This window comes from Oryctolagus cuniculus, chromosome 9 (assembly GCF_964237555.1).
Source record: "Oryctolagus cuniculus chromosome 9, mOryCun1.1, whole genome shotgun sequence".
NCBI lineage: Eukaryota > Metazoa > Chordata > Mammalia > Lagomorpha > Leporidae > Oryctolagus > Oryctolagus cuniculus.
Genome location: NC_091440.1, coordinates 127573441 through 127599662, shown reverse-complemented (window position 1 = coordinate 127599662; position 26222 = coordinate 127573441). Strand labels below are relative to the sequence as shown.

The 26222-nt window shown below is 48.2% G+C and overlaps 1 protein-coding gene and 1 long non-coding RNA gene across 4 annotated transcripts in view; one reads left to right on the top strand and one right to left on the bottom strand.

Moving 5' to 3' along the window:
* Positions 1–24128, top strand: part of SINHCAF (SIN3-HDAC complex associated factor) — a 29482-nt gene extending 5354 nt beyond the window's left edge. For all 3 annotated transcript variants that reach the window (XM_008259436.4, XM_070048514.1, XM_002712680.5), the window contains exons 2-6: positions 8463–8608; positions 9619–9718; positions 12692–12818; positions 17659–17809; positions 21953–24128. In XM_008259436.4, coding sequence (XP_008257658.1) covers positions 8481–8608; positions 9619–9718; positions 12692–12818; positions 17659–17809; positions 21953–22115 — 669 coding nt within the window. In that variant the 5' untranslated portion in view covers positions 8463–8480 and the 3' untranslated portion in view covers positions 22116–24128. The remainder of the gene's footprint in view (positions 1–8462; positions 8609–9618; positions 9719–12691; positions 12819–17658; positions 17810–21952) is intronic.
* LOC138843721 (uncharacterized) lies at positions 93–2933 on the bottom strand. Its single transcript, XR_011378681.1, has 2 exons — positions 2117–2933; positions 93–271 (listed from the first exon to the last, which is right to left on the bottom strand). It is a non-coding gene; the product is annotated as an uncharacterized lncRNA (long non-coding RNA).
* Positions 24129–26222: the final 2094 nt, after the last annotated feature.

Here is a 26222-nt window from a genome sequence, read left to right as displayed (position 1 = left end):
TGAGTAGAAGAGATAATACAGTAAACAAGTAGGTTGCAATCTTGTGTGCTAGGTGTTCTAAAGTCACAAAAGCATTTTGTTACAAGAATTGATTTTTATTTATTTGAGAGGCAGAGTTACAGACAGAGGGAGAGATAGAAAGGTCTTCCATCTACTGGTTGACTCCCCATATGGCTGCAACAGTCAGAGCTGAGCTGTTTTGAAGCCAGAAGCTTCTTCCAGGTCTCCCACGCGGGTGCAGGGGCCCAAGGACCTGGGCTGTAGCAGAGAGCTGGATAGAAAGAGGAGCATCAAGGACATGAACCAGCGCCCATATGGGGTGCCTGCGCTGCAGGCGGCTACTTTACCTGCTACACCACAGCCCCGGCTCCAAAAGAAGTAATTTTTAAGAGAATTTCCTAAGTTGATGGGATGGAGGGGAAGCTGTCTCCGACTGGCTGTAGGTCTGTCACTCCTGGAACATCAGAATTCCAAGTTGGGAACAGCTGGTAGGCAGGGCTACATCTTGGAAAGCTTTGAATTCCCTGCCTGGGAGTTCAGATCCTATCCTGAAGTCAGGATGATTAACATTTGAGCTTTAGGGATGCAGGGAAGTCAGGAATGAATTTCTAACAAGAGCCTCAGTGCTGGTGATGGACAGCCAGCCCAGCCGTGGAGCAGGATGGGAGGCAGCAGCAGAATCAGGACCTCATTACGAGCCTGATGGGGAGCTGTGAGGAGCAGTTGAATTCCAGATTTTCTTGTGTACCTGCGTGTAGGGTAACCAAGATAGGTAACCACAGGATGAGGCTTGGAATAGTAGCTAATTTAGCACCTTCGAAGGGCAGAATGGATTGGTGGTCAGTTTGCCATGTTGATCCTAATGCGAATGTAGAGAGGTTGGATCAGGAGCTGAATATTGGGAACTATCAGTGACTTCCTGAGGGTGGAGTGCTCCAAAACAGGGATTGAAACCATCCCTGACATGAGAGAGGAACAAAGAGAAAGGGGGAAAGACGTGCTGGTAGGAAGGAATGTCAGGGCCCAGTGCCTGCCTTGCTCCCTCTGTGCTGTGCGTTACAGAAGAGTTGGGAGGAGGGACAGGCAGAAGGGTTGAGGAGTGCTTCTGAGGTTTGGGTCAGGTTGCGTGGCGTTGTGTGCTCCCACACTCTTTTTCCTAACTTAAACTTTTGTTTGTTTGTTTGTTTATTTGAGAGGCAGAGAGATACAGGGAGAAGTCCAATCATCTGGTTTACCCTCCAAATGCCAGCCACGCTGGGCACTGAAGCCCAGCAACTGGGAACCCAGGTCTCCCATGCTGTGGTAGGAACTCAGTGACTTGGGCCCCGACTCCTGCCTCCTAGCGTCTGCGTGAGCAGTGAGGTGGAGTCAGGAGCCAGAGCCTGGAACCAGGTTCAGGCATATGGGACCAATGTCTTAACTGTAGGTTAAGTGCTTGCCCCTTAACATTTTTATCAAGCTTGGCAATGGGAGGGCAGCTTCATAGAAAGAAATGTAGGCTTGTTTTATGACCATGAAATCTCCCTGAAAAGACCAAGTTCCCCTTTTCCCACGGACCTGAGCTTAAAAGAAAACTTTGAAAATTCTGGATTCTACCCTCGGTTGAATTTGTTGGATGTATCCTGGGACACAGCTTATCTTCCTGTAATGCGTAAGTCCTACAACGTAAAGGAAACAAGAATATAGTTTTCTTATTCCTGCTTTACAGCGTCCCTGGAAAGTAGAAGTGAGATTTCACCATGATGTTACAGAGAGGCAAATGAAATTAGAAGTGACTTCCTAGTCAGATGTAAAGACAGAAGCAGAAGTACACCCCAAGTTGTCTTTGTAGTGCGTTTTTCCCCAGACTCACTGGAGTTACATTTTCTAAGTAATAATCATCCCTTAAAAGCTAATACTGTGTCTCTAACCTTTTGCAACTTTCTGCCCACTAGACTTGCTTTTAATCTAGAATTGGCACACCCAGTGTTGTTGTTTTTCCACTATCTAAAACCCAGAGACTGGGCTCGTGAGTTCTGTTTTCACCTGTATTGCTTTAGCAGATTTCAGAGTTTGACCTGTTTCCTGTCAAATAAGAAGAATAGCTTGCATAGAGAGCAAGTTACAGGTGTCTTACCATGCCATTTCTTAGAGAGAGAGTGCATACTTGGAGTAGCTGTTGGGTCGGCTGCCCCTTTCTCTGTCTTCTAGACCCATTAAACTTTGCTCCTTGGAAGTGATGAAATAAATTCAGAGCCTTTGATGCTGGGAAGTAGGCTGCTATCTGGAAGCAGGTGAGCGGAAATAATAATGTTTTATTGCCCCGTGGCTTTCCTTAAGCACTGATGGAACATGTGTCGCTGAATTCTGCAGCCAAGGGGCCCAGCAGCAGGGGAATACAAAACCCTTGGTCCTGTTGACCCTTTGTGAAGCGCGTTGCTCCAGTTACGCTGTCCGTTTACTGGCTCCGGTGCTTCTGTGTGATTAGAGAGCCTGTCGCTGGCTAGCAGTTACAGCAGACTCAGCTGTCCCCACGCTCAGATCACAAGTGTCTTTGCGTGTTGCTTCTCTTCCTTTCTCATCCTCCTGTCGCTGAAGGGCCGCCTCTAAAATGCATCTCCTTCACTTCAAAGTTGTCTTTGGTTGCTTGGTTCCTTTTGTCTTTGGTCAGAGCCGCTTCCTCCCCACTTTACAGTTTCCTTTGCATTCTGCTGTGTCTGTTGATTTCACTCCAGTGCAGTGGGTTTTTCTAATGCGGGTCTCCCCATCTGTGTGTCTTGCAGGAAGTTTATTCAAATGCGGGGCTTTTTCCGGGCTCCTCCTCAGAAAGATGAAGGTGTGTGATGGTAATCAAGGTTATTGGGGTGTGATGCGCTTGGTTAACGAAAAAAACCGGCTCTGCTAGAGGCAGTAAAGTGAAAGTAAGCTCCCTCCTGCTTGCACTCTGCACAGGCAGCCATTTACTATTTTTATACACCTATTTTTAAAAAGTTTGTACGTTTAAGGTCTCATTTTAAAAATGTACTGCGTGGGACTGTACTGGGAAACTTATTCAACTTGCCTGTGTCACAGAACAAGAGATCTTGAATAGGGTTCCCTTGCCACACACATGTCATAGGCATGCTGCGTTCTTTTTAGGGGCTGTAGTGTGCAGATACCATAGTTTAATCAGTCTGAAAATCACAGACAGTATAGGGCGCTGCCAATATCTTGTGATTTTTTTTTTTAAAGGTCTCCATCAGTGGAGTTTTAGGGAAAAAAAATGATTAGAAGCTGTAGGGTTTTGGTCTACTGAAAACTAAAAGTATATCCGTATGGAAGGTGATTTCCCTAATTTGTGTCTGGCAGAATTTCAGTTCCCAAAATGGCATGGACAAGTTGCATGGTTAACTTTTGATTTAGCACAAGTTACATGGTTAACTTGTGATTTACCAGTCTTACTTGCCTCTCCGTTTTCTTCCATCTACTCCATTCACTGACATTTTTGAGTTTTGAAAGACATGTTTCTTGACTGTTAAGAAAGCCTTAACTTCTAAACATTAAAAAGCCAAAGGAAGGTTATTGTCTTGAGTAACTGTATCCTGTAGAGCTTACATACCAGCCAAATGGGCCTAATGGATGTCAACTTTATCTTAAGATTCCTGTTTGCAAAGATGTTGAATTAACATCCTTGTAGGATTCAAAGGACAACTGAATTCTTCACCTTCACACCCAATTCCTTATTACAAAGGGCGCACATTTCCATTTCAGTATTCTTCCTACTGTTTCCTAGTTGGAGCTTAAACTTTGCAAATTGTTAAGATTTCTAAGAGGTTGATGAGAAAACTTTTCTTAAATATTGTCTGTTGCTGTGACAACTTTTTCTTTCTTACATTGTATTGCACTCAGTGAAACTGGACATCACGCTTGGTCCTGGGCTTCGCAGTCTCATTAGGTTAGATTAGAATTGGCCCTTTTGTGTTGTTGATACTCAGTGGTTACCTCATCCTGTCTTGACCTGTAACACCAAGGTTACAGTCCCCATGCCTGCATTAAATTGATCATTAGATTTATATGAAACTCCCAGCTTCAAAGTAGAAGAAACCAACAAATCAGCCAAAATAGACCTTGAGAATTAATTTGTTACACTTTAAAAACTTCACCCCCCCTCCACTATCTCCCACCCCCCTTTTTTGGTCTGTTTTGTTCATATAGTTATTTCTCTTCCTACATTGGCTGATCTAGCTACTAGCCTTAATTTTTTAATTTTGTGAGATTTGATTATGTTGGTCAGAAATGTAATTCTAGCATGGCTGATTTATTTGTAACCATTAACATTATTTAAAAATACATGGGTATTGGCTGACAGTAGCCAAAGGAATACTGTTAGTGAAAGTGTTTTGGGAAATGACACAGAGCTGTACACACAATAACATTTTTTAGAAGCTTAATCGCCATGCTTGTCGAGCACCTAGGAGCCTTGTACTGCCCTAGATGCTGAGATTACAAAGGTGAGGAAGACAGAATGCCTAACCCAGTCATTTTTATTGTATCTTTGAAGCAAGCTTATTGAGATGTCATTCACATACCACAAAATGCTCTCTTGCAGTGTGTACAACTCAGTGGCTTCTCGTGTATTCAGAAAGTGTTTGAACCAGCACCGCCATGTGATTTTAGATGGTTTCTAATCAGCGTCTGAAGTCCTGCTGATTTCTGGCTTCATCTAAAGCTTCATTTTCTTGGGCTCTCCCTCAACACACGCTTAGGGGTGAGACCGTGTGCAGTCTGCTCTCAGCTGTAACCGTTCCTCAGTGAGGAAGCAGATGGCCTTGGCGTCCATCTAGTGAGAAAAAGCCCAGGGTGCGGCATGATGGGATGCTTAGAGTCGGTGCAGGAGTCACAGGCAGCTCCACGTTCACAAAAGACGGAATTAAAAGATACAGTTTGGGTGTAAAGATGGTAAAGACCAGAGGGTCTTGCAGGAATCATTTAAATAGTGCACGAGCGTGGCACCAGGACAGGCCGTCAGCTTGCTCGGAATCGCAGGAATCGCCAGTTCTACTCAAGTGTGCAGTGGCCAACCATCTCCTTGGATGCGTTAGGGTGATTTGGTTTCAGAGGCCATTTTGTGTTCCTGCTTTTCTTCTAGAGTTTAGCTAGGATTTTGTTTGCTCTCTTTTTAGGATTTATTGATTTATTTGAAAATCAGCATTACAGAGAGAGAGGGAGAAAGAGAACGAGAGATCTGCCATGCACTGATCCATTCAACCACTCAACAGCTGGGACTGGGCCAGGCCCAAGCCAGGAACCAGGAGCTTCTTGCAGGTCTCCCACATGGGTGGCAGGGGCCCAAACACCTGGGTCATCATCTTTTTTCAGGCCACTAGCAAGGAACTGGATGTGAAGTGGAGCAACTGGGACTTGAACCTGCGCCCCGATGGGATGCTGGTGTCAGAGGTGGCTTTACCTGCTCTGCCACAGCGCCAGCTCACTGCGCCCCACCTTTCTGTAGGTTTAGTGAAAATGTTTGCAGTTAATTTCAGGGCTCCCCAAATTGAAAATGGTTAAATACTAACTGTGGCTTAACTGGGTGGCTGTAAACAAACTCCCCAGATGAAAGCCCTGTGGATTTGCTGCCGATTCCCAGGTGCTGCTCAAGTAGTGCAGGGCGAGCCAGGGAGGGTTTAATAGCTTTGTTATGTCGTCATGCATTAAGCGGGTCCTGTGCTTCTGCTCTGTGCCACCTCCCTGCGCCAGAAGAGCAGGGGGAGCTTCGAGATTCAGATGCCCCTGCCCCTCCCCTCCCGGCTGTTCGGCAAGAATTTTGTTGGAGCAAGAGTGAGGTCACAGCTGCACAGGGAAGGGTTAACTCTCAGGAGACAACAGGCTGTTGCCCCTGTTCCTCTTAGGCAGAGTGGAACCTCTTGGCAGGGGCTAGTAAGTAAGATGTGTGAGGTCGCCACCAACAGGAAATCCCTGGCGATGGACACTGGACTGGAAACAGCCATGGGTTAAAAAAGGAAGCTCCCGCGTGCAGCTGCAGTTGTGTGGTCCCTGGCTCAGAGCGATGGTCCCCGAGTCCAGCGCGTGTCCCAGAGGTGATCTGTGAGCCGTGCTGTTCCCGTGCGTGCTGGTGGGGGCGGGGGCACAGGCAGGATCTGTCCTAATAGGATTTGGTCTGGTTATTAACGCAGTGGACTGGCCCCTTTTGCCGTGCTTCCTTTGCCCTTGCTGAGGGAGGCGGGGTTTCCGAGAGCGTCTGTGCACTCTGGCCTGCGGGTGAGGGGCCTCCGAGAAGATGACAAGGTTTTGCCCACGCAGAGGACAGCAGCAGCCCTGCAGGTTCTCGTTTCTGTAATCCTGTCACTTGACATTGTTCTTTCCCAAAGCAACACGTGACCATGTTCTTCGCAGTTGCCACATGAGTTTGTTGTTGGGCTGAGGAAAGGAGTCCGCCTCGTAGTCCAGGCGGCCTTTCCTAAGAGTGTATTCCTGTAGCGTGCCTTGCTGCCTCAGGAAAACCCAGTCCCCAGCCTTGTGACTGAAAGGGTCATCAGGTACGGTTGTTCTCTTACTGAAGTGCATCAGTGGCCTCTACCCTGCTTCTGCTGCCTTCCGCCCTCCCTGGCCAACAAGCACTTGGAAGAGGAGCCCTGGATGAACGTTGTAAACAGACCTCAAGACTGCCTTGGGATGCTGGCATCCCAGTTCCTAGCGCCTGGGTTCCAGTCCTCTGCTTTCCTGTCCCTGCCGGCTAAGTGGGAGAACTGGATTGGGAGCAGGTGCAAGCATCTGGGGAGTGAACCAGCAGAGAGGGGACCACGTTTACTCCTTTTCTCTCTGCCTCTCAAATACATGCAGATATATACAAGTTTAAAAGGAATGCTTCGGTTTTTGGCAAATTATTTGTTAATAAAAATTTAAATATTTTCTGTCACTTTTTTAAACATTTATTTATTTATTTTGAGAGAGTTACGAAGAGGGAGAGACAGAGAGGTCTTCTATCTGCTGGTTCACTCCCCAGGTGGCTGCAATGGCCAGGGCTGGGCCAGGCAATGCTAGGAGCCAGGAGCCAGGAAGTACATCCAGGCCTCTTGTATGGGTGGCAGGGACCCAAGCTTTTGGGGTCATTTTTTGTTGCCTTCCCAAGCATATATGCAGAGATCTGGATGGGAAGTGGAGCAGCCAGAATTCCAGCCAGCTGGCGCTCTGATAGGGGACGCCAGTGTTGCCAAGCTGGGGCTTAACCCGCTGCACCATGATGCCAGCCCCTATAACAACTTTAAAAGGATGGTGTTCTGTGATTTTTAACTCTTGACTATGGTCATGACGGTAAGCAGTGTTAATAATTTTCTCTTGCTGATGTTTTGTGACTGATATTTTTGTGATAATTTGTAGTTGGTCCTTGATACACACAACAACTCTGAACTTGTCCATTGGGTGTTTTTATTTTTGTTTTCAATGCCTTGTCATCATCTCTTCATCTAGATGTTCTGGTGAAATTGGCCTTTGGTTTGGATATTCCAAATTTATTTCTGCTAAGATACTGATTTATTGGCAGCTGCATTTTTGCAACCAAACGTAGAGCAGTTTCTTTCTTCCTCCATGTGGTTTTTGTTTTGTTTTTCTTTTGAGCAGGGAATTTAGTTAATCTCATTCTATGTTTCTTGGACATTTATCTCCATCAAGCTCTCTTGGGCTCAAAGCCTCATAGAGGATTTTCAGAAACCTGCACAACTCACGGCAGCGGCCAGGTGGCATAGGCTTATTTTTGTCTTAGTGACTTACAAAATTACTGTTTTAAAGATCTAACCCTGGGTTTTTATGAAATTTACATCCTCCTTTGAGCAGTTTCAATTCAGAATTGAGCCTGACTGCTTAGCACTTCCCACTTTTCACAGGAGAAACCCCCTCTGGTTTTCCCAGGGGGTGAGGTCGTGTGTGGTTGGTAGCTCTTGAGCTGCTTGCGTACTTACCATCCAGGGATGGGCGTGGGGGGGGGTCACTTTCAAAGATGCAAGAAGAAAAGGTATGCCTTGTCTCAGATTTCAGGATACATCCTAAATGATTTCATCATTTTACAGGATTATCAGGAGAGCTTGTAGCATATCCTGTACGCAAGTGCCTGGGTTCCAATCCTTGATCCACTCCCGATTCCAGCTTCCTTCTCACGTGGACCCTGGGAGGCAGCAGATGATGGCTCAAGTGCTTGGCTCCCTGCCAACAAACCAACCAGCCTCCCCTTCCTCATTTTCAGAAAGGATGTTTGCTGGGCAGGGGTGGGGGAGTGCTGAGAGCGGGGGGCCTCCCTGAACACCTGAGCTCTTCTGTGTGTCATACACTTGCCGTGCCAGCGCCAGGAGCGGAGGCGGGTCCAGGCCATCTTCCACAGAGTCCTGCTGTCTGACGGCGCTGGGTGGGCCCGGGGTGGAGCAGCACAGGCTCCCCGGATGGTTTCTTGTGAGGGCCTCGGCAGAGCTGTGTCTGTTGCCTTGTCTTTCCAGACCTGGCCAGAAGCGAAGATGTTTGGTTTCCACAAGCCAAAGATGTACCGGAGCATAGAGGGCTGCTGCATCTGCCGGGCCAAGTCCTCTAGCTCCCGCTTCACCGACAGTAAGCGCTACGAGAAGGACTTCCAGAGCTGTTTTGGGTAAGATCATTCAACGTTTGTACCGTTCTTAGAGCGAACAAAATAAAAAATGGCAGTGTAGGAAACACCGCCGAGCAGAGCCTTGAAGCGAGGTGCTGCTTAAGTCACGTGTTCCAATCCCGGGTATTAAGCCCTCCGCTCTTAGAGTGAATTCAACAACATGACACGCTGCTGTTGTCCAGGCGACAAACCACGACCAAGTTTACTGTGAAGCCCCTGAAAGTTGTAACTGGACAGCCCTTTTGTTGTTAGCATGCAGGTGTATAGAGGGATTTTTAGAAGTTACCTTCGTTCTCTCGTGGTAGTGGTCCTCTGTATCCTTCTGTCTTCACTGATTTTTTCCCTCAATGATGGAAATGTGTTTTAACCCCACCTGCTGAGGAAGGTGGTTGTACCAAGACTTAATGTTCTGCCTTGGAACTTGTCAGGGTTGGTTAGCTTTTGTTTCAGAATTTTATTCTTAGTTCATCTTTGGATGATAATCCTCTGCTTGATAAAATGGAATTTACTTTCCAGCAAATACTTGTATAAAATAAGGTGTTAAATGTTGAACTGTTTCCTCTTTTAGAAATTAACTGTATGCTTTTTGCCTTCTGAAATGTTGTAGATGGTTAATTGTGCATCCTGGACTTCTGTTGTTTTGAAGGTTGTTAGAAAGAAGCTACGCTGACTGTGCTGTTATAAATTATGTTTTTCTTTTAGTCGTCTTGATTTCTAGTCTTACACATAATGAGAGTTATCAGTATTTCAAGACAGGTGAATTAAACAGCATTGTCTAAAACCATGCATCTCTTAAGTTTTATTGGTGGAGTTTAAACAGCGTTTATTTTAAATGAGCAAACTGCAGTACAGAGAGTTGGTTCTTTGGCTCTAGAATTTAAATATATTTCTGAGATACACTGCGGAATCGCTGGGACTGTATCATCCCGAGCGATCAGCTGTGGAGACGTGTGCTCACATGAGTTCTTTGGGGTAAAGAGACTCATACAGGTGGGGTTGTTTCTCGCCAGGTTGCATGAGACGCGTTCCGGAGACATCTGCAACGCCTGCGTCCTGCTGGTGAAAAGATGGAAGAAGCTACCGGCAGGATCCAAAAAAAACTGGAATCACGTTAGTTCATTTTGCTTCTTTCTCAGTTATATATCTGATACATACATATTTTTTAGAAGATTTATTTATTTATTTTTTATTTGAAAGGCAGAGTTAGAGAGAGAAAGTCTTCCATTTGCTGGCTCACTTTCCAAATGACCACAACAGCTACGTCTGTGCCAGACCGAAGCTGAGGGCCTGGAGTTTCTTCCAGGTCTCCCACATGGGTGCAGGGGCCCAAGCACATGGGCCATCTTCTGTCGCTTTCCCAGGTGCATTAGCAGCGAGCTGGATGGGAAGTGGAGCAGCCGGGATTCACACTGGTGCTTGTAAGGGATGCTTGTGTCTCAGGTGGTGGCTTTACACTACACCACAACACTGGCCTCCACGTCTGATGCATTTAAACTAACATTAACTTTCCCCTGATTTAGGAAGAAATATATTTTTAGGCTGGAGGAATATGAAAAAAATAAAAAACACTTGTAGCTTCTCAGATACAATCACTTTGCATTTTGGCAGGTTTGGGGCTGAGTACCCAGTGGACATCGCCTAAGGCTGTGTGCAGGACCCCATTTTGAGATCCCCAGGGTACACTTACTTAGTTTTAGATTCAGTGCTGCCATCCCCAGAGTTGGACGTGGATTCCTCCTTCTCTCTCTCTTTTTTTTTTTTTAAAGATTGATTTATTTACCTGAAAGAGTTACACAGAGAGGAGAGGCAGAGAGAGAGAGAGAGGTCTTCCATCCACTGGTTCACTCCCCAGATGGCCATAAAGGCCGGAGCTGCGCTGATCCGAAGCTAGGAGCCAGGAACGGGCCGGCGCCGCGGCTCACTAGGCTAATCCTCCGCCTAGCGGCGCTGGCACACCGGGTTCTAGTCCCGGTCGGGGCGCCAGATTCTGTCCCGGTTGCCCCTCTTCCAGGCCAGCTCTCTGCTGTGGCCAGGGAGTGCAGTGGAGGATGGCCCAGGTGCTTGGACCCTGTACCCCATGGGAGACCAGGAAAAGCACCTGGCTCCTGGCTCCTGGCTCCTGCCATCGGATCAGCGCGGTGCGCCGGCCGCAGCGCGCCGACTGCGGCGGCCATTGGAGGGTGAACCAACGGCAAAGGAAGACCTTTCTCTCTGTCTCTCTCTCTCACTGTCCACTCTGCCTGTCAAAAAAAAAAAAAAAAAAAAAAGAAAAAAAGAAAAAGGAGCCAGGAGCTTCTTTTGGGTCTCCCAAGTAGGTGCAGGGGCTCAAGGACTTGGGCCATCTTCCACTGCCTTCCTAGGCTACAGCAGAGAGCTGAATTGGAAGTGGAGCAGCTGGGACTCGAACCAGTACCCATGTGGGATGCCCGCACTAAAGGAGGAGGCTTTACCCGTTGTGCTACCGCGCCGGACCCCCTTCTTTCTCTTAGTGATCCATGACTTTGAACTCAGGTTATTAGTGAACAAGTGGGTGTTACAGCCAGACTCGGGTTTGAAGCTTCCTTTGTGACTTACTGGTGTGAGCTTTGGGCAGGTTATATTTGTTTATGGAGTGTGAAGATAGGAGCTCTCTGATAGTGCTGTTGAGAAGTGAATGAGGTGCTGTCTACACAGTGTAACACACAGCCATTGGGTGGAAGCAGTTCTCTGTATTTACCTCTAGTTGAGAACAAACTGACACGGAAAGGTGTTTCCTTTTGACTTTGCTTTGTCCCTCAAGTTCCTCCTGAAATAATTAAAAAATGTCTAAAAGGCAGAGACAGAGACAGAGATACTCATGCACTGGTTCCCTGCCTAAATGGCCACATCAGCCACGGTGGGCCAGGCCAAAGCCAGGAGGCAGGAGCTCCATCCTGGTCTCCCACATGGGTGGAGGGCTTAAGTGTGTGGGCCGTCATCTGCTGCCTTCGCAGGCACGTTTGCAGGAAGCTAGATGAGAAGTAGACTAGCTGGGACTTGCAGGGCGCTCCTAAATGGACACAGGCGTTGTAAGCTGTGGAGTGGCACCACTGTCCTGCCCCTGAAATATTAAAAATGAGTTTTTCTTTAATACCTTCTCTGGAGAAGGGTTAAAAGTCTGCGAGTAGGAAAAGAGAATGAATGTCTGACAAGCAGCACTATCCCAGGGCTATAGGTCATTGGCTGGGCCGGACCCGCGAGTCTGTTCCTACCCTCGCAGAGCAGACCCGCGAGGTTAAGGTGTGGTCTGAAGAGAGCACAGGGAATGAAAACCTTGGGTTGGCTTGTCTCCTGCCTGCTTTCTCTCCTCACCAGCTTAGGGAAATAAGGCAAGATACAGAATTTACTTTTGCTTTGGTTACAGTCTAAGATTGGGAAAACCTAAATAGTCCCCTGAACCACTGTATAGTAAAAGTGAAATCAAAAGTATACGAAAGTTTTTGTTTTGCCAACTGTGAAACATCCTGCAGAAATGTTAGCTTTGGTGGGTTGATTGTTGTAAACTCGCAGTCATGATTTCCCATATAGAAATCTATTTAGATTTTTTTCAGCGTATTCTTCTTCAAAGAGTTAAAAAGCCCCACTAAGGGTCAACACTGTGGTGTAGTGAGTGAAGCCGCCACCTGCAGTGCTGGCATCCCATATAGGCACCGGTTGGAGTCTGAGCTGCTCCACTTCTGATCCAGCTCTCTGCTGTGGCCTGGGAAAGTAGTAGAAGATGGCCCAAGTCCTTGGGCCCCTGCACTTGAGTGGGAGACTGGGAGGAAGCTACTGGTTCCTGGCTTCAGATGGGTGCAGCTCTGGTCATTGCATCCATCTAGGGAGTGAACCAGCAGATGGAAGACCTCTCTGTCTCTCTCTGCCTCTCTGTAATTATGCCTTTCAAATAAACAAATCTTTTTTTTTTTTTAAAAAAGCTTCACTAGATAAATAATATTTATTTTTCATACCATGTGATGATAAAAAGTGCACAGACCTTTTGACGCTGTGAGTATGATACTGTGGCTCCTACGTACATGAATGTCATTTTTAAAATGGTGTTAATAACCATTGTTTTCTCTCCAGGTGGTAGATGCAAGGGCAGGGCCCAGTCTGAAGACCACACTGAAACCAAAGAAAGTGAAGACTCTGTCTGGAAGCAGGATGAAAAGCAACCAGATTAGCAAGTTGCAGAAGGAATTTAAACGTCACAGTAAGTTCAGTTCTGGAGCTATGGAACTTTTTTTCCCCCTTGTTTTATTTTATTTATTTGAAAGTTAGAATGACAGAAAAGGAGAGCTCTGTCTGTTTATCTGTATGATCTGTCTTTCTTCCATTTGCTCATTCACTCTCCAAATGTCACAACAGCCTGTGCTGGGCCAGATTGAATTTCCTATTGGGGTCTCATGCAGGTGGCAGAAACCCAAGTATTTGGGCCATTTGCTGCCTTCCCAGGTGCATTAGCAGAAAGCTGGATCAGAAGGGGAGCAGCCGGGACTCCAGCTAGGCACTCTGTTTTGCTTCCCAAGCAGCAGTGTAGCTTGCTGTGTCACAGTGCTGCCCCAGAACTTGAGTACTTAAGAGTAATTGTGGGGCCGGCGCTGTGGTGTAAAGGGTACAGCTAATGCCTGCAGTGCCGGCATCCCGTGTGGGTAACGGTTCGAATCGTGGCTGCTCCACTTCCAATCCAGCTCTCTGCTGTAGCTTGGGAAAGTAATAGAAGATGGCCCAAGTCCTTGGGCCCCTGCACCCACGTGGGAGACCTGGAAGAAGCTCCTGGCTGCTGGCTTCTGGCCTCTGAGCAGTGCAGTTCTGGCCATTGCAACCATCTAGAGAGTGAACCAGTGGATGGAGGACCTCTGTCTCTCCCTCCCTCCCTCCCTAGAAGATATTTTAATGAACATTGGAGAAGTTGAGGGATCATTATTCATATGTTCTCACCTTTTCCCGGAATTTTCAGGAAAGTAGTGTCTGGCTGACTTTGCCTTATCTGAGGAATATGTCTGGTGTACTTTGAGATTTTTATGGTAAAGTAGTGCTGTGTGTTGGTTGCAGCTGCAAAGCTGTCCCTTTGATAATGTGTGGACTTTGTAGGCTGAGACTGAAACAGTTTTCCCAGGTGCACTGTGGGAGACCGGGAAGAGGTTCCTGGCTCCTGGCTCCTGGCTTCGGATCGGCACAATTCCAGCCGTCGTGGCCATGTGGGGAATGAACCATCCGATGGAAGACACACACACACCCCCGCCTTCTCCTCTTGCTGTGTAACTCGCTGTGTAAAGATTTATTTATTTATTTATTTAAAAGGCAGGGTTACACAAGGAGAGAGAGAGAGAAAGACATGGAGACAGAGATTTTCCATCCACTGGTTCACTCCCCAAATGGCTGCAATGGCCAGAGCTGGGCTGGTTTGAAGCCAGGATCCAGGCACTTCTTCTGGGTCTCCCACGTGGGTGCGTCTTCCTCTGCTTTCCCAGGCACAGCGGCAGGGAGCTAGACCCGAAGTGAAGCAGCTGTGACTCGACAGGTGACTTAACCCAGCTGCGCTGCCGTGCCGGTCCATTTGCTCGGCCCGTTGACTCTATTAGGGTCCTGTCTCTTGGCCAGTCGGGGGATTTTCAGCTTGTGTGTGAGTGCTTTTCCGCCTGTCCCTCTTTCCCCTCTCCCTCTGTGCCTGCAGGGACACGAATGCAGCCTCCTGCCGCTGTGCCGGCGCCTGGCGCTGCCCTGGCTCTGGTCCTGTGCTGTCTCTGTGTTGGGCACAGTGGGTCATTTCTGTTCTCTCTGCTCCGCAGTTGAGTGTGTTTGCTGCATTTCCCATTTGTTGCTTCTTTGTAGTTTCTGCTCATTTTTACTAAAAACTCCAATTTCTTGTTGGAAACTGTGTTTTTGTTTGTTTCTATCACTTTTTGAGTGATCTCCGTCACGGCTGCTTAACCGCTGTCATAACTCCCATGTCTGTCCTCTGGGTGTTGGCGCGAACTCGCTGTTTCCTTTAGAAAAATCCTGGCTGCACCTTGGTTTGAGTAGGATGCGGGTTTTGTTTGTTTGTTTTGTTTTGTTTTTTAATGTTTTTAAAAGTTAATTGGAAGGTGGAGTTTTAAAGCAAGAGAGAGGCAGAGACAGACAGATCTTCCATCTCCTGGTTCACTCTCCCCAGAAGTCTGGAGCTGGGCCAGTCCCAGCAGCTTCTTCTGAAGTTTTCTAAATGAGTGCAGGGGCCCAAGCACTTGGGCCGTCTGCTATTGTTTTCCCTGGTTCATTAGCAGGGAGCTGGGTCAAAAGTGGAGAAACCGGGATTCAAACTAGTGGCCATTTGGGATGCATGTGTCACACAGGCAGTAGCTTTACCCACTATGCCACAACTCCAGCCCCAGGATGTGATTTTTGATTGCCATGTGGACATGTAGCAATTATGGTGTGGTACTCTGGATCTAATTCAAACCCTCTGTTGTCATTCGGGATTTTGGGACACTGCTACAGCCAGGGAAGACTGAGGGTACAGCCAGCTTCCCCTTGCCTCATTGAGTCAGATTCCTGACTCAGCCTCCGCTCACGTGGGAAGGGTGCCAGTTGGGGGTGCAGTTCTGGCTCCTACACGGTGAGGGTGACCATCCTCCCACTGGCCCTGCTCTAGGCTTCTTCCTTTTCTTTCTTTTCTTTTTCTAAACATTTTATTTATTTATTTATTTGAGAGGTAGAGTTACAGACAATGAGAGAGCAAGATGGAGAGAGAGGTCTTCCATCTGCTGGTTTATTCTCCAAATGGCTGTAACAGCTGGAGCTGGCTGATCAGGAGCCAGGAGCTTCCTCGGCTAGCCACATGGGTGCAGGGGGACCAATGGGCCATCTTCCACTGCTTTCCCTGGTCATTAGCAGAGAGCTGGATCAGAAGAGGAGAAGCCAGGATTAGAACCAGTGCCTATATGGGATGCCAGCACCACAGGTAGAGGATTAACCCACTGCGCCTCAGCACCGGCCCCTAGACTTCTTTCAATACCACCTTGATGGAGGTGCCTGCTAACAGTGTTGAGGGTGGATTCGTGGCTCCTGGGATGAGTCAGGTGTGGTGTTGTCTGGGGCAGTAAGGTTACTGTCTAATAAAGCGCCACATCTTGTTAGACTGCCCTTTGGCTAGGGGAAAGCTGGCTTTTACTGGCGTTTCCTTCCTTCCTCCTTGTCATACTATATTTCTGTGTTGTTGCTATGTCATCTTCAAAAAGACCAAAAGAAAATCCAGGAAAACCAAGTACCGTGTCATTCCTTGGGTCTCGGGTTCCGGGCGGTCATCATCTTTGAGTCTTCCGTTTGCTTTGCATGCTGTGTGCAGGGTTTTCATTGTATAAGCAGGAATAGGAGAGAATAGGTCTGCTGTATCTTCTTGTAAGTGGAAATCCTCATTCTGTCTTAAAAGTAATTTAGATGGGGCTGGTGCTGTGGTGTGACGGGTAAAGCAGCCCCCTGCGGCACCAGCACCCCATATGGGCTCCAGTTTGAGTCCCAGCTGCTCCACTTTTGATTCAGCTTCCTGTAGTTGTGCCTGGGAAAGCAGTAGAAGACCAAAAGAAGCTCCTGGCTCCTAGCTTCCCATGGGCCCAGCGCTGGCTATTGAGACCATGTGGGGAGTAAACCAGCAGATGGAGGATCTCTGTCTTCTGTCTCTCTCTCCAACTCTGCCTTTCAAATAAATAAATAAATCTTTCCTTTTTTAAAAAAGAGAAAGAGAGGTCTTCCATCCACTGGTTAGCTCCCCAAATGGCTGCAATGGCTGGAGCTCTGCTGATCTGAAGGCAGGATCTTGGAGCTTCTTCTGGGTCTCCTACACGGGTGCAGGGGCCCAAGCACTTGGGCCATTCTCTGCTGCTTTCCCAGGCCACAGCAGAGAGCTGGATAGGAAGTGGAGTAGCTGGGACCCAAACTGGCATCCATATGGGATGTCGGCACTACAGGCAGCGGCTTTACCTGTAGCCGGCACCAATAAATAAATCTTTAAAAAAACAAAGTATTTTAGAATAAACATCTTCAAATCTCAGTAGTGAACAGAAGGTTCTGTTTTGCTTTTTCTTCGTTTTACCGGTTTCTTCACAGTCTTCTGCTGAGGATTGCAGGAGGCTCTCAATGTAAGATTGTTAGACATTGTGATGTGAAAGTGATAAACTTCTACTTTTGAATTTTAGGGTTTTCTAGGCTAGTGGTTTTCCCTCTCTCCCTACTGGGCAGCAGCAGTAACTCACAGCTCCAGGCCAGCCATGTAATCGATTATGAGGGTCATCGAGCTATGATATTATGTAGTATACTGTATGCATTCTTTTAAAAAATGTTTATTTATTGGGATTGGCGCTGTATCTCACTTGGTTAATCGTCCGCCTGCACTGCCGGCATCCCATATGGGTGCCGGGTTCTAGTCCCGGTTGTTCCTCTCCCGGTCCAGTTCTCTGCTGTGGCCCGGGAGTGCAGTGGAGGATGACCCAAGTGCTTGGGCCCTGCACCCCATGGGAGACCAGGAGGAAGCGCCTGCCTCCTGGCTTTGAATCGGTGCAGCGTGCCAGCTGTAGCAGCTGTTTGGGGGGTGATCCAACGGAGGGAAGACCTTTCTGTCTCTCTCTCTCTCTCATTGTCTAACTCTGCCTGTCAAATAAAAAAATATTTATTTATTTATTTGGAAGACAAAGCTTCAGAGATCTTCCATCCTGTGGTTCACGTCCCTGGAGCTGGAACAGGCTCTAGCCAGAAACGAGGAACTCTGTCTTGGTCTCCCACATGGTAGCAGGGGCCCCAGCCCTTGGGCCATCTTCTGCTGCCTCTTCTACACATTTTCAGGAAGCTAGATTGGAAGCCGAGTAACCGAGACTGGAACTGTGACTCCAGTAAGGGGTGTTGGCCTTGCAAGTGGTCGCTTATGCCTCTGCGCCACAGCACCTGCTGTTGCGTTCGTTTCTGACTTGGGACGTTTGCACTGTAGGCTGGGTTTGTCGGCATGGAACTCCACTGACAGTTGAGGAACGTCTGCAAGTCCAGTTACAGGTAATGAAATTGTGCCTTTGTCTTTACTGCAGATTCGGACGCTCACAGCACCACCTCAAGTGCCTCTCCAGCTCAGTCCCCTTGTTACAGTAACCAGTCAGATGACGGCTCAGATACAGAGATGGCTTCCGGCTCCAGCAGAACACCGGTCTTCTCCTTTTTAGATCTCACCTACTGGAAAAGGTAAAAGCTACAGAAAGTATCTCTGATCAGTGAGCCATCTTGGTGACAGGCAGCAGCGTCTCACTTAGCAGTTAATGGCATTTGGTAAACAGCTGTAGCACACGTTGTTGGACGTGGGTGAAGCAGGGTTGGGGTTTTGTGTGTTCATCTTACTCCCATGCATTTAAACTAAAAACTGCCCCCTCCCGTTCCTCATTTCTTGTAATGGGGTAGAGTAGATATTGACAGTCGCTTTCCAACTGTAAAAAGATGAAAGTGCTCATTTGATGAGTGAGGGTCCCAGTAAGATGTGGAGGCCAAATAAGTGGCCCCAGAGTCCACAAGGAGAGTGTAGAAAAGGGACAATGTTGTCAAAGAGAAAGTGGGTAAGGATTTTCTGGGTTTTAGACCTAGGAAGACGAAGAAATTAAAAATAAGATAATAATAATAATCTCAACCAAAGATACATCATAGTGGAACTACATAAACAGGTGTGTAAGCAATGAGAAAATACATTATTTTCTAAGGAGCAACAAATACCCAAAGCTAGGAGCAAAGGAAGGCAGAAAGCAAAAGATTAGTATCTGTGGTGGACCAAGAAGCAATAAACTCTCCACCTGAATTACAGATGTAGCAGAATGTCTTTTATGTACAAGTGCATAAGACACTGTAACAGAAGAGTGAGTTTGCTCTAAGTTGACTTTCTGTGAAGAAGCAGGAGGAAAGAGATCCCAGATTGATACTCGAAGAGGAAGAGCAGGATAAGTAAAATAGTGCATGTTTAGGTAAACCACACCTACATAGCCAGTATCATATATATTTGTAAAAGGTACATAAATTAGGAAATTTTAAAAAAATGATTTATTTATTTGAGATGCAGAGTCACAGAGAGGGAGATACAGAGAGAGAGGTCTTCTATTCGCTGGCTCATTCCCAAATGGCTGCAATGGCCGGAGCTGGGCCAGGCCTGAGTCAGGAGCTTCTTTAAGGTCTCTCACGTGCGTGTGGGGGCTCAAGCACTTGGGCCGTCTTCCACTGCTTTTCCCAGGCAGTCAGCAGAGAGCTGGATCAGAAGTGGAGCAGCTGGGACTCCAACTGCCACCAATATTGGATTCCACAGCACTGGGCCAGAACTAGGAAATATTTATAACTGAATACTAACTGAAAAATACCACAAATTAAAATGTGTGGACCGAAGCTGAAAAGGTAGACGAAGCAAACTTTATTGCCTTTAATGCACTTCTGAAAGAAAGACTAAAACAGTTGAACTGATAACTGTCTAATAATGGAGGTTGAGAAAGCCCAACAGAGAGACATTAGAACAAGGAAATCCTAAAGATAGGAGTAGAAATAAATGGAACAGAAGGGTTGATAAACAGTGGAGAAAATCACTGAAGGGAAGAGTTGATTTCTGAGGAAGGTCTGACCAGAAAAATCGAGCTGTAACGTTGAGGGTACAATGGAAAGTGAGTCCCGGACGGGAGCAGCACTGGCTTTTCCAGACCGTGAGCGAGGGGCCAGAGACCCCAGGCCTACCACCAAAACTGCACCCTGGGAGTGGGTTAATCCTCAGAATGTCGGATGGGAAATTTACTGCATGATGGTTGGTAAAGGGGGCTGCTTACCAAAAAAACAAACAAAAGGAAAAAGTCAGCATCCGATGTAGTTGTGATGAGCTGAAAGCATTGTAAGATCAGGAACAGATGGACATGTGTTCACTGCACTGCTTGTCCTCATTGTTAGGCAGGAGGTTCTGTCTGGTGGTGTTGGTGACAGTAAGCAGTGTGACCTCTTAGGCCAGGGCCTCGCACACAGTGCGCCGTACTGATTCAGGTCATCCTTACAACCTCTGTGAAGCATTCTGTGGGAACAGGCACAAAGGGAGTCGTCTGTCTAGTGTCTGCACATGTCTACATGTGTGTCTCACGTGTCAGTTACACGGAAGTAGAGCAGGGTTTAAACCCCATATAGTTTAGCGTTAGAACATACCTTACATAGCGTTACAGGATATGAAATAACACAGTGAGGAATGTCCGGGGCTCCTTATGGAGAGATTTGGAAACCATACGTTATTGGATGACATTTGAAAATGCCCACAAATTGCGAGGGCCAGCACGTTGATGGATCTCGTAAACTGGTAATTGCAGCCGAAACTGCAGCGTATTTGGGGAACTCTGTGAGCTGGATTTAAGATCTGTGTAGAAGAGCAAAGGGCCCACGTGGTCTTCAGCAGAGTAAGAAAGGTGTAAATATGTCTGCCCTAAGGGAGATCATGACATACGAAGCCATGGTAATCAATACAGTGTGGTTTGGGGCTAGAAATTGGAAAAGACGCCATTGGAACAGAGTGCAGAGCCTGAGTGTGGACATACTTGCCACGTGGGGACCAATGAGGGGACATGGACAAGCAGTAAGTGCTGTTAGGGTGTTGGCTACAACGTAGTCATGTATATGGGAAAGTTAAGCTTGGATCCCAAACACACGTCAATTATGGATGCTGGAATATCGAAAGTGGCTTTTGGATAGGAAAGGATTTTTTATTTATTTGAAAGGCAAAGTTACAGAGGGAGAGGGAGAGGGAGAGGGAGACAGAGAGATCTTCCATCTGCTGGTTCACTCCCCACATGGCTACAAGAGCTGGGGCTAGACCGAAGCTAGGATCCAGAGCTTTCTCCGGGTCTCCCATGTGGGTACAGGGGCCCAAGTGTGGGGAGCAACTCGGACTAGACTAAGTTACTGGAATTAAGACTTATTCTATGCATCTGCTCTCCCACAATATGGCGCTGGGAGAGGAGTAAACAGCTTCTACGCAGCTGCCTCCAGTTTGACCAATAACCTGCAGGAGCTGATCCTGCTCCTGATTGGAGGAGAGCAGCGTACTCGGCGTGTGGGTAGCAGAGTTGGGATTGGTGGAAGAGGACTATAAAGGAGGAGAGAGACAACATGCACCGGGAACATCTAAGAGGAACATCCGAGCAGCCCCCGAGAGAGCCGGCCGGCGGTGTGCCGCTCCCCCGCGGAAGTGGGAAAAGTGGCAGGGGGGCCCGCCCCTCCACGGAGGTGGAGGGACAGCAGCAAACCCGGGAAGGGCTGAGCAGCAGACAAAAGAAAAGCGCAGGGTCCTGTGTCGTTCCTCCGTGAAGAGGGGGAGCGACACCCAAGCACTTGCAGGGAGCTGGATTGGAAGTGGAGCTATGCCACATCACCAGTGCCAAAAAGATTTCTTATGACGAAGAGTAAAAGGGATCAAGGGGCTGGCGCTGTGGCTCAATAGGCTAATCCTCCGCCTGCGGTGCCAGCACATGGGGTTCTAGTCCCGGTCGGGGCGCTGATTCTGTCCCGGTTGCCCCTCTTCCAGGCTAGCTCTCTGCTGTGGCCCAGGAGTGCAGTGGAGGATGGCCCAAGTGCTTGGGCCCTGCACCCCATGGGAGACCAGGAGAAGCACCTGGCTCCTGGCTTCGGATGAGCGCGGTGTGCTGGCCGTGGCGGCCATTGGAGGGTGAACCAACGGCAAAGGAAGACTTTTCTCTTTGTCTCTCACTGTCCACTCTGCCTGTCAAAAAAAAAAAAAAAAAAAGGGATCAAGGTTGATTTCATTAGTATATCCGTGAGATGTGGTTTTATACCCACTAGATTGGTGAAAACTGAAATAAAATCTGTTCATAGCTGTTGGAGATAAGGTGTGCAATGAAGAGATTGCTGTTGGTTCTGGGTGAAAACACTTAGAACCGTGTTGGTAAATGGTTGCCATCTTCCAGTCATGTTGAAGGTGTTCCTGTATCCCAGCTCTGCAGCTTAGAAAAAAACATTTTTGTTTACTCAGTGTTTAAGCACAGTAAAGCGACCTGCTGGGTCCACCTGTTCCTGGGGGGCTGGTTTTCTGTAGGAGTTGGTGAGTTTTGGAGAAAAGTTAACAGCTTGAGTGGCAGCTGAAGATGGCTGCTGTGTGTCAAACTCTCTCCGTCCTCCTTCCTCCTGGAGATGACTCCAGGGCAGGCCTGGAGGGGGTCTGGGAGGCCCCCGTCCCCTGGCTGACAGGGGTAGGGTGGGAGGACTGGGACGCCATGCTCCCGCTGGTCGGGTTACGAGGAGGAGGAGGAGGAGGAGATGCTGTTTCCCCTGGCCCCCTTGTTGATGTGTCTGCGTCTCTTTCCCTCCTCTTAGGCAGAAGATCTGCTGTGGGATCATCTACAAGGGGCGTTTTGGGGAAGTGCTCATCGACACGCACCTCTTCAAGCCTTGCTGCAACAGCAAGAAGCCGGCCGCTGAGCCCTCGCCGGCGCCCCAGGGCCCCGAGCCGCTGCCCAGGGCCCCTCAGGAGTGGTGACCGCCGCCCACGGCCCGGCGGCAGAGCAGCAGAGATTCTGCGAAGACCACGAAGCGACAAACTGACCCTCTTAACGTTTTCACTCGGATACCTGCTATTCTGCCAAAAGACAATTCCTAGACTAGTTCTGAATGGGTTCTTCCCCAGGTCCACACGTTCTGAAGCCAGTGTCTCGCTTCCTGAAAGAAAGAATGCGTGTACATAATATTGAAGATGCTGAGGATCTCATAGGAAGGCTGAATGCTGCTGTAAAGTGCTCTTTAAGTCTTTTTTTTTTTTTTTAATTAAATCCCCTTCTAATGAATGGAATTAGGGGAATTTCAGGGGACAGAGATGGGATCTGTTGTATGATAAGCCGTATGTAGTTGTAGTCTTTCTGTACTGAGAAGCAGTGGTTGGGGCAGTTTCTCATTGGCTGGCGGCCCTTGTTTTCCCTCTCGACAGCAAATTGGTGGTAACCCGGTTACAGGACCGACCCCTGGCGCTGGAATCCTGAGGTCCGGCCCAGGATCTGGGGGCTCAAACCCGTACTACTGACGACAAAGCGGGAGCGCGTCCCGGGCAGGAGACGGTAACTTCTCAGCGGAGAGAGAGGTCACTTAGCTGTATGTGTTGCATCCATGTCACCTCCCTCATGTTCATGTTTTGTCCAGGTTTTAATTTCCGCGAGGTCCCACAGCGGAGGCAGAGCTCCGCCCCGGGGAACACGGATCCCGGGTTAAACAGGCTCAGCTGGTTGAGAAACAGCGGGAAGGCACGCTGCTCTGGGGGCTCGCCTTGGGGGCTGGGGGCTACTTCGCTGCCAGTCCGGGCCGTTCCATTCGCCCCTGGCTTTTATCTCCTGTGACCTTTGCGAAGGTTTTTCCAGAGTTGAGCCGGCGTCTAACTTCTTGTAGCTGCCTAGGGCTTCTGGTTTTTTTGTTTTTTTTCTCATTATAATTAACGTAAAATTGAGTAAAAGGACAGAGGCGTGCGTGAATACTAAGATTGGCTTTGCTTTGACTTTTTAGTCTGGCTTTCTGGATCTCCAGATGTGACCGTAGGCCCTCCACTTGTGAGATCCTGGTCTTTGTAATTTTTTTTTTTTTTTTTTTTTGACAGGCAGAGTGGACAGTGAGAGAGAGAGAGAGAGAAAGGTCTTCCTTTTGCCGTTGGTTCACCCTCCAATCCTGGTCTCCCATGGGGTGCAGGGCCCAAGCACCTGGGCCATCCTCCACTGCACTCCCTGGCCACAGGAGAGAGCTGGCCTGGAAGAGGGGCAACTGGGAAAGAATCCAGCGCCCCGACCGGGACTAGAACCCGGTGTGCCGGCACCGCAAGGCAGAGGATTAGCCTAGTGAGCCGTGGCGCCGGCCAAGAGATCCTCAGTTTTAAAGCTTCTCACTTGTATCCACGCCAAAGTGTTCTCATTGCCTCTTTTCTAGAAGTCCAGGAAAAACAAAAAGCCCTGTCCGGACGCCCCCCCTGCAGAAGGAGCATCACACTTACGGTGCCGCGACTTGGCGCTTAATTTTAGAACTGGAGTTTGAGGTTTTGGGTAGCCTAACCGAGGAGTGAGCCCTGTAGTCTGCTAGCTCTTGTCTGAACATAACAGGTTGCATTTCTCCCTTGTGGGAAAAAGCCTGCCTGCTCCCGACCCCACACACCCCCGACTCCCCCTGCCTCAAAAGGGGACGCAAGGGTCCAGCTGTTATCATCCTCCATCCTGAGTTACTTCGAAATGGCTTTGTTGTTTTTCTTTTTTTGTACATGTTGGTTGCAGTACTGGTGGTAGAATATACTATAACGTGGGTCATCTCTACTTCTGTATTTATTTATTTATTGCTAGACCTCAGCCACCGTCTTCTCCCCCGCCCCCTCTCTGCCTGTAGGACGTACTGTGTGTAGTCATGCACTTTGTATTAATATATTAGACATCTACAGATCTGTTTTGTACTTTTTATACTGTTGGATACTTATAATCAAAACTTTTACTAGGGTATTGAATAAATTTAGTCTTAATAGAAAATAAAAGGGAGCTGTCTCATGGCTTTGTTCTCAGAGGTTTTTGGTAAGCAACCAGTGGTCTTGCTTTCACAAAACATCCAGCTGAGTCCTCAGTATTATCAAAGCCAGGAAGAGGAAAAAACCTCTTGGCCCACGAAAATAAAGACTTTAGAATAAAGGACATTTTACCCAAGGTGCACTGCTGTTAGCCCAGTGATATGACAGTTTGAACAAGGATGAAGCAAGCTTCCCGGGAATGTCTGTGCTGTGGATTTGCTGTTGTCTGGGATTTGATTTTCTTATTGGCAGACTGGGGAGCCTCACTGAGACTTCAGGGACCTTCATTTTATTTATTTTTCATGTTTTATTTGAAAGGCAAAGACAGACAAGATCCTTTGTCCACCAGTTCACTCCCCAGATGCCTCCAGTAGCTAGAGCTGGGCCAGGCCAAAGCCAGGAACCAGGAACCCAAGCACTTGAGCTGTCACCTGTTGCCTCTCAAGGGTATGCATTAGTAAGTAGGAAGCTGGCTCCGAGGCAGAGGAGCCAGGACTAGAACCAGGCTTGTTCAAACCGTCTTTATCACTGGGACTGGGAGACAAAGATTGGAAGCAGGGGTTCTTTCTGCATAGCGGGTAGGACCTGAGTTCTCAGATTGCTGTATCTGCCCCTTATTAGCCATTGGAGTAATACCTTAGAAAATAACCTCATAGAGTTGCAAGTTTTAAAATCAAGTTGTTTTATTACCTTTAAAAGGCAGGTCCTCTGAGCTGAGGTAGGTATTGTGAGGGCTTACGTTTGCTTTGATAGTCCAGATGACTGCTGGCACCTAATGTAGTCGCTGTGAGAAAGGTGACAGCACCTGTGTTTATGGCTGGGTGATGGCTAGAGCCAACGTGTGCCGCCCCTCTGGCCCAGTCCCCATGGTCTATGCTGCTGGAGGACCATCCTGACCACATCCTCATCTCACCCGGAAGCGAGTGCCTGGTTCTCTTCTGCTTTTCTTCTGAAGGCTGAGAGAGCCCGGCTGTGTACAGGCACAGGGGTCTTGCACTCTGTCTTGGTCAGTTTTGTTCTGGAATTTTGATCCTACTGAAAGCTACGTATTTTTTGTTTTTGTAGAGAAAAATGGTCTCCATGAGGGCCAAGCCGGAAGCCACTGCATGCTCCGGGTGGCCCAGGCAGCCATGGGATGGTTAACCAGTGCCCCAGATTCCACCTTGCATTGCACTGGTGTCGTTTGTGGGTGGTGTTCCATGAGCTGGGAAGGGAGGAGAGAGCCAAACTGGATCATAGCTAATTCCACAGCTCATGTTCTCAAAGAAAGGGACCTGACGGTTCCAGCAATTTCTCAAGTGGTGGAGTTTGGTTACTCACTGTAACCACAGAAGTGCTTGGGGATCAAGTACCCGGATGCTGGTTGGAGACTATTCTTACTGCGTGTTGGGGAGAGGGTCTTGGGAAGACTTGAGTTGCAAGCGTAGGTGGGAAAGAGCTTGAATGTCCTGTGTAGAGAAGATGGTGTCACAGCCCTTTGTGTTGGTCTGCGCCAGGGCAAGTGATTGTCCCGGGTGTTGTGTCCTGCCTTCGGGCTCAGCTTACATTAGTGTCACTTCGTCCAGGCACTGGGGTTTTTGCACCTGCCGGGAAGAATGGGTGTTTCACACTTAGTTTATGATGCTTTAAAAGGAAGACTCAGACATCTCGGGGTCTTCCCCTGATGGTGGGGAATAGGAGCCTTCACAGTGATACCTCTTTGTTTATTTTCAGAGGGTACAGAGTGTATTCTTGGCCTCCAGCTACCTTCATAAGCCACTCCAGGGTTGGTCCCGCCTCCTGCCACACCTCAGCCTGCTCCTCCAGCCTCTCCCAGCTCTTGTTTTCTGGGAGTAGACTGATGACACTGGTTTCGAAGTTTTCCTCTTTTTCTTTATTTTATCAGAAAGGCAAAGGGTAAGTGTGCTTCCATCAGCTGGTTCACTCCGCAAACGCCCGCGACAGCCAGGTCTGGGCCAGGCTAAATCCAGGAAGCAGAGTGTCCGTCCTGGTCTCGTGGACAGCTTGGGTCATCATGGGCTGTGCCCTAGGGTGTGCACCGACAGGAGGCTGGCCTGGAACTGC